Source organism: Benincasa hispida, chromosome 1 (assembly GCF_027475165.1).
Source record: "Benincasa hispida cultivar pf3 chromosome 1, pf3_genome.v1.1, whole genome shotgun sequence".
Lineage (NCBI taxonomy): Eukaryota > Viridiplantae > Streptophyta > Magnoliopsida > Cucurbitales > Cucurbitaceae > Benincasa > Benincasa hispida.
Genome location: NC_143478.1, coordinates 32773540 through 32781468, shown reverse-complemented (window position 1 = coordinate 32781468; position 7929 = coordinate 32773540). Strand labels below are relative to the sequence as shown.

At 34.9% G+C, this 7929-nt stretch overlaps 1 protein-coding gene across 1 annotated transcript; it reads left to right on the top strand.

Moving 5' to 3' along the window:
- The first annotated feature begins 1607 nt into the window (after positions 1-1607).
- On the top strand, positions 1608-3879 carry PDV1 (plastid division1). The gene is made up of 2 exons (XM_039022227.2): positions 1608-2039; positions 3224-3879. Exons 1-2 carry the CDS (start codon positions 1731-1733, stop codon positions 3734-3736), a joined length of 822 nt encoding a protein of 273 aa, XP_038878155.1. The 5' UTR covers positions 1608-1730; the 3' UTR covers positions 3737-3879.
- Positions 3880-7929: the final 4050 nt, after the last annotated feature.

Below are 7929 nucleotides of genomic sequence, written 5' to 3'. Positions count from 1 at the left end.
CACACCACCTTATTTTATACATTCTCTTTGTTGAGTTAAAAGATAAAATTGGTAAGTTAAATTAACCACTTAATTTAATGATCTAGTGAAGCTCTAATACTAAGAAGGCTATAGTGTAGCGAATGTCACAAAGGGATATGGGACTTCGAGCATAAAAATAAGACAGTCACATCACCTTGAAATAAGGGGCACCATAGGATAAAGATACTAAACTTCAATTAATCTAAGATTCAACTAACCATAGAAACATTAGGCATTGGCTGCTTAGACCACCTAAAGGAACTTGACACAAGACCGAATAGGTGTAGTTTTCTGTTCATGTGTAATTCTTTGTTAAGAAGTGATACGGCTACATCGCTTAAGACATAGCACCCAAAAGGTTGAAACTTTGCTTGCCCCTATTTGATTGTCATTGTTTACTGTTCCTAAAGCTTTCTCTCATTCATCCCAATACAAACTCTTCTTTGTACCTCAGTTTCATTAATGCATAGTCATAATTAACTTAAAAATCAACCTAGTCTTGTGGGACTCGACCCTCAAAATACTCCAAGTTTATTACTTCATTGATAGTGTATGCTTGCACTTAGACCTTACTTATCCATAACATTTTGTTGCTCGTATATTCGGTCAATCGCTAACATATAGTATATGTTAAAGTTAGAGAGCAATGGAGTTTCTTCTAATTTTTTTTTACCCTCTATGCCGAAAAGCTCTTAAAACTACCATGCATCTTTTCTAGAAATGTCGGGTGGCTAGGAGCTTTAGCACTCGTTCCTTTCTCCTGATGTTTGTTCTATTCTTTCTAATAGGAATTCTTGGTCATTGATTGATCATTTTGAGTGTTTTCGATCATATACGGATCGTGGTAACATCACAAGTGTTTCATGTGATTTTGTGGTGATTGTGGTGCTTGTTAATCAGGCCATGTTTAATAGTTAGGTAGTCTTTTATGTTAATGATTATCAAGTCTACTCAAGCCATGGGAGGTTTTTATGGTGGTGCCATTAGTTGTTCTTGCAATGCCTACTCCTACTTTGCCTTTACCTCGACAGGTTCTGTCACGAAGCTTGGTCAGGGAAGGCTTGCAAAGGTGGTGGTCTTGGCTAGTCGTTTCATAATGGTTCCAAGCAAATTCGGTGTGCAGGATTTTGTCCAATGTCAGGTTCTCTCTTAGTTCTTGGCTCGGAGTTATTAGCTATGATGGAGGTGTTCAAACTGTTCAAGACGAATCCTTTACATGCATTGGTCGTAGAGACACACTCGCTTAGCATTGAAAGAATCTTCAATCATGAAGAGGTTAACTTTAAAGATGCGATTTCAATTTTCACGGAGGTGTAGAGATTGGTGGCTAGATGGCAATTAATGTGTTACTGCCATATTCGGCGGAAGCAAAATAGGAATTGCTCTAGCATCATAAGCTCTTCATGCCTTAAGTGGGAAGATGATTTCCTAAGGTAGTATATTTGGTTGATATGTTAAAAATGAAGCAAGAAAGTTTTAGATGAAATAAACAGTAAGAATTGTTGTTAATAAATATCTAATTTTCAATTTACCCTTGCTTGCAGGAAAAAGATATTTAATTTGAAAAAAATGAAAAAATTGAAAGTGAGAGGAATACGGGCCCAAAATTTTTATGTGGCCCAAAACCAATCTGAACAATTTCAGATACCTTCCCCAATTTGTGCTCCATCCTTCTTCTTCTTCCCTCTCTTTTCTCTGTGTTTCCCTCCATGAAATGGGACATGGAGATCGAGGAAATCGAGGCAGTCCTCGAGAAAATTTGGGATCTTCACGACAAGCTCAGTGAAGCAATTCACTCAATTTCCCGAGATCACTTCCTCACTTCCACCAAACATCTCAGGAAATCCGACAACAAGGATTCCATCAACACCCCCGATGCCCTCCCCAATACTGCTGTCTTCCCTTTCATCAACGAATTTCGGATCGACCTTGACGATTCTGCCATTCAGGAGGCCAGAAGTCTAAATTCCATTCGAACTGCGCTTGAGAATCTCGAAGATCAGTTCGAGTTTTTCCATGTATGTTCCTTTTCCTCCCCCCCCCCATTTCGTGCACCTTCATTTAATTCACTCTTTTCTTTAGTTTATTAGTGAGTAATTTCAAGGCCTAGACAACAGAAATGTTTCGATCTTATTGGGGATTCTATTTTTACCCAGTCAAACAGATTATGTACACATAGCTATGTTTGCGATTCAATTAGGTGATATTTTCTGCTTTCCAGTAGGAATTAATTCGGCAATTTATGAATTTCTTTGTCTGCTGCTTGGAAGACTGAAGAGAACAGTTCCTTCTAGGTTCACTATTCTTTGTCTTCCTTGATTTTTGTTCTGCGTCATTGTTCAATTTGCCTAAAGATGGATGGAGTGCTAATTTCTTGTAGCGACTGTTTACTTTGGTTTCTGATTATTGGAGGCTTGCGTAAATTATGATTTCGAGGACTCTCTACCGGAGTTTCCTTTTCATTTTTGAAACTAAGATTTCACGCTTAGTGGAATTAGGTCTACCAACTGTATGTCCATACAGCCATAAAATTTATTGATGTTTGAATAAATGAAAATTTGTAATCTCACAAAACGGCTATGTAAATCTATTGAAAAGGATGAATAGATTCCTATCGAATTGTGAAAGAAATATTTTCAGTTCATTCATTGCGCCGCTGGGATGCCACCGAGTAATTGGCGACGTTTAATCCGTCCAGAATGGTTTCCTTAAAACCAAAGTTTTTTCTTGTTTTCTTTTTTCTTTTTTTGAAGAAAAAACTGCAATTTCGAAACAACAGATGTTTTTCATTCCTACAGAAATCGTGGCTTGAACCCTTATATATGTTAAACTCAACGAGTCATTTAGTGACTAGTTGAAAATAAAAGCAGCAAATTGTTTTGAGAAGAGTCCTAAGCAATGGAAGGTTGGTTTTTTTGTATGCTCTTGATTTTTTTCTTTCATTTTGCTCAATGAAAGCTTGGTTTCTTACCAAAAAAATGAAAATGGACTTCTTATTAGTAGTACAAATTAGATATAGGTTTTGAAGCCTAGAGGTCCTGCTACGTCATGTTCTACACTTGGATGCATTGTTTTTAAATGAAAGCAGCAATGAGCTGCATTCTTATGTTCCTTCTAACTTATGGGCTTGACAAATATTTCATTGGAGAATTATCTCAAGTCTCGACAATTGACTCACTGAATCCTTTCTTTCTGTTTGCAGACCGTTAAAGTGCAACAGCAGGTTGAGAGAGATGCTGCAATTGCACGACTCGAGCAAAGTAGGATTGTTCTTGCAATGAGATTGGCTGAACATCATGGCAAGAACTATAAAGTCATCAGTGAAGCTTTAGCCTTTGTTGGAGATGTACGTTATGCAGCTAACTATGTTTCACACGAAAATCAATATGGTCCAGAATTTAGCACGAGCAGTCAAAAGCCTGTGTCGAACAGTTCAAAAAGGTCTAATACACGGATCCAGATGCTATTCTCAACTCTCAACTTTGCTAGGAAATCCCTCAAAATGGATCATGTGGGCGGGATACTTGGCAATGCTGCCATGGTTGCAATTAGCATGCTAGCATTTCTGCATCTGCACCAGGTAGCATACAAGGAGCCACCGCTGGAGAGAGACAATATTCCCTTCAACAGAAACCTTCGAAGAACTTCTCGGCTCGAGGAATCTTCCCCAAATGAAGATTTCAGCAACTTTGACGTGTTATCCGCGAGGGGTTAGTGTGAATATATTAAACTTGTCAAGCTTTGATGCATCTCTTATCTGTCTCGTTAAACGTGAGCTGGCTGTCATGTGGAAAGAGTCAAATGTGATAATGTCTGTGTATGAAAATTATTTGATTTAGTTAGAAAATTTCTTCATCATTCTTGAGGTTGTCATTTCTATTGGATTGAGAGTTTTAAATCTTGTGTCCATTGAGTTGTTCAACAAACAAAAACCATCATGATTGGAATACCAAAACGTCTAGCTTGCCAAGATTTTTCAAGTAATCAAGCAAGGATATGCTCGTTGGGCCTGATTGCAATCCTCTTCCCGTTTGGGCTTGAACTTGAGAGACTCAATTCCTGAATCTAGAACCATTAGATTGGGGTTCATTAAGGACAGTGAGAGCAAATGATAGAGATTCTACGAGAATGGCCCAAAGAGATGATGAAGTGATTGATAGGTTGTTTGGGACACTGAGTTGAGTTCTAAAGTTTGTAGTTAATATGTTGGAGTTAGGAACTCCAAGTTGGTTACTTTGGAGTTAGGAAACATTAGAGGATGAGAGAAAGCTAAGGAAAATATAGAGTTTCTCAATAAATATGCAAACTTCAATAGTAAATAAAGTTGAAGTTGAATTATTTAACATTTGACTTATGAAATCGATGGGTCAAACACCCCTAAACTGTTTATTTAGGAAACCAAATCTTCTTCGACCATGTGTCTGAACAAAAAATTTGTTATTTGTTGAAGGTAGATGAAAGGGGAAGAAAATGACAAATTAGAAATTGATAATGAAAAGATATGGCGGTGAAGTGTTTGATATTGATTTGGTTTTGTGAGGCTCTCATAGGGGGTTTGAACGCCTGATTTGTAGCAGTGCTTTGTTAGCCTTTCTTTGACTTGTTTAATTTGAAAGGTTGCATGCATCACTCCTTAATCTCTCTATTGTCCTCCATGAATCACTCCCAAATTTCTCTTTTAATGCAACAAAAACATTCCTTTCTGTCCACATCAAAAATCTCTTTATAGAGAGAGAGAGAGATCCTTTTATGGCTAATGCTGCGTACCAAATTCCCACTTGTGTGCTGATCCTTTATTTTTTTTCCTTTCTTCTTTCTTGGCATATTAGGGGTAGTTTGAAAATTGTTTTTTTAAATTGTCATCAAATCACTGAGGTTGACTTTTGTCCTTCCTCGACGAGTGAATCTTAATGTCAAGCTTCCTTCTCGGTGTGTAGATCTTATAGTCAAAATGCATCGTTCGTGTTCGAAAAAGCCTTTGCACACATCCTTTTAGGAATAATCGATCGATAAGATGCTTTCATTGATACTCTAATCTAAAACAGTAATATGGTATAAAAGGAATCGAGATGTCAAAAAATGAGCTTAAAACGTCAATTTAGTAATTGGGTGAACTTTTGTACTTTGGTTGAGATAGAAAAAAAAGAGTTTATAATAAGTTATCATCTTTCGTCAACATACTTTTTTCTAAATAGCGTATCAAGATTATATATTCATAAAGAGGACTTACCAAACAATATTATAACAAAGAAAAAGTCACTTGTACAAAACAATAGTTAAATCATGTAATTAATATTTTTGTGGATAATTCACTCTTGTTATAAAAGAAAATCCTATTCAATCTAAATCATTTGAAGATAACATAAATTCTTCCCTTTTAAAATTAAAGTTCCAAAATAACAGCTCATGTTTATTAATTATTCAAATTGCAAAAAGAAAGAATAGCATTAAATTGGGTTTTAAAACCCCACATTTAAAATATGGAATTTTCAATTTGGAAGACCAAAAAAAGGAAAAGGAAAAAGGAAAAAAAAAAAGAAAAAAAAAAGAAAGAAAGAAGGGATTGAATTGAAAAAAACATATTAGAATAAAAACAACATCCACCAACAAAGACATTGAATTGTCTTTCCCACAAAACCCTTCTTTAGTTGTCGGAGGCAAAATGGTCCCATACATTCAATGACCTATTTTATTTGGCTCATGATCTTGAATCTCATTGTTCTAATTGGATTGTTATGAATGCCACGTGTCGAGTGATTAGGCATGCTGACTATTGATGATACTGCCACGTGTAGTAAAATTAGGGGACAAACGTAATTGGGGGTGCAGGAACCCTCCATACACCTCTCACATGTTACTTATCTGACACCATTTCTTCCTGTTTTCTCCTCCCTTAATTATATTGCTTTGTTTTCCATTTTATTATTTTAATTTCGGACCCACAAGAGCGGGGCAATCCATTTTTTTCAATTTACTTGGATTTTTTCTTCCAAAAACTTTTGTTTACTTTTAGGAGATTTTGAGAAATAGAAAAATAAGGGGAAATATTTACGCAAATAGAAAGGTTTAATTAATTATATTTGTAATAAACATTGTTATCATTGTCAATCACAATAGACACAAGTCTATCATTAATAGAAGTTGATAAAAATCTATTAGTGTGTATTAGTGCTTTTTTCTATTTTTATAAATAGATTGTCATTTTTTCTATCCATAAAAGTTTCTCTTACTTTTTATGTCTAAATGGATATAACGAGGAATTTTGTGAAATTGAATTAAAGAATGATTTTCAACAAATTTATTTAAATCTAGCATGTATATTGCTAATTTTAAGCTTTCAACATTAAAGGGGGAAAAAGCTTCAATTCCTCAAAAGACAAAATAATTAGAAAATTGGATTGCTTGAGACATAAAGAAGATTTGTGTATACTGACGTAACATGAAGCCTTGATTGCAAGATGGACGAATTGGGATGGGTTTTTGGGATCATTTGAGTTGTGTTTGCCTTCCTGATTTGAAATTCATTTTTTTGTTGTTGTGACATAAAAGGTTGTGAATTTGTTGAAGGATGGGGTTACGATTTCTTAGAAGTTTTTGTTGAGGAGGCCAAGGAAAGAGGTCAGGTTGTTTCTTTTTTCAAACCATCGTTTCCAGGATGATCTAGTGCATTACCTTGCGAAAAAAGGCATTAGAGGATCAGAGTCTTGTCTTCTTCACTCTCGATCATATCTTGAGTGATATAGTTTGACCTTATCTTGTGATACTCTTTTGTAGGGTGTTCTACTTTTTTCCTTAAAAAAAATGCTTCCAATTTCTATTAGTAACTTAGTGTTGTCACTATAATAGCTGGATATGGATTTGAACATATACATATCATTTAATAACTACAGCATATGAGTTCAAAATAATTTATAATTTCTCTATTTACTTTCCAATAGTGTAAATTGTTAGTCATGTTGTGACAATCTTTTCATATAATTTCTCTTCCTATTGAGACCGAGTGGGCAAAATTTTAGTGACCCCTTCTCAAACAATGTAAAGCCAAAAAAATTAACAATAAAGTCTATTATACAAGGGACCAAATTGAAAAAAGTATACCCAATGTAATTTAAAATTAACCAAAAAAAATCAAGTGATTTGGTCACATGCACATTGACCTGAAATGAGGGGAAAAGAAAATGGGACGGATTTTGTAGGTCCCACAAACGGTGTCATACATTTGAATTTTGATCCGGTCGGCCCAAACCGGACCCCACAGAAATGTGAGATGTGAATGAAAATCAAAATCCCTCGGCCGAAAGCTTCTTGATTTCCATTATTTATTGAATTAAGCATGAGCCTCGGTTTTGCGACCTTGAACCCGGCCCTACAGATACCGGGTGAAATACCCGACCGGCCCTACCCTTGTGGGTCCTGAACCGTAACGAGTCAACTTAACCTAACCTATTTTCAAAATATTGTTGGTTTTTATTATTATTATTATTATTATTATTTATTTTTTGAAGGTTCATGGAATTAATTGTGCAAACTCTCGTCTTTCTCTCTCTTTTTTACTTTTAAAAGTTTTCAGATTGTGAAGATGATGTCGAAAGTGACGATTCACGTCAAATTTTTGTTTCATACTACTCTTTGAATGTCAATTCCTTTTTGTGACCTTAACTTCTTTTTTTGATAAAATATATCATTTATACTTCTAAATTTTAAGATTCTATCAATTTAAAATCTTAAACTAATAATTGTATTTATTTAAATTTAAGAAAATCTCATATAAAATTTATAATTGCATCAACTAAAGCACTAAACTTTCATAAATAAACCAATTTAGACTTTTACTCAGAATTTCATTTGAAGAATCGTCCATACAATTACTCTTATGGTTCATTTTATAGAACTAATGTTTAACGAAAT

Coding starts and splice junctions, on each gene's coding strand:
- PDV1 (XM_039022227.2), top strand. CDS start 1,731: ATGAAATGGGACATGGAGATCGAGGAAATCGAGGCAGTCCTCGAGAAA. Junction 2,040..3,223: donor ATCAGTTCGAGTTTTTCCAT/GTATGTTCCTTT, acceptor TTCTGTTTGCAG/ACCGTTAAAGTGCAACAGCA.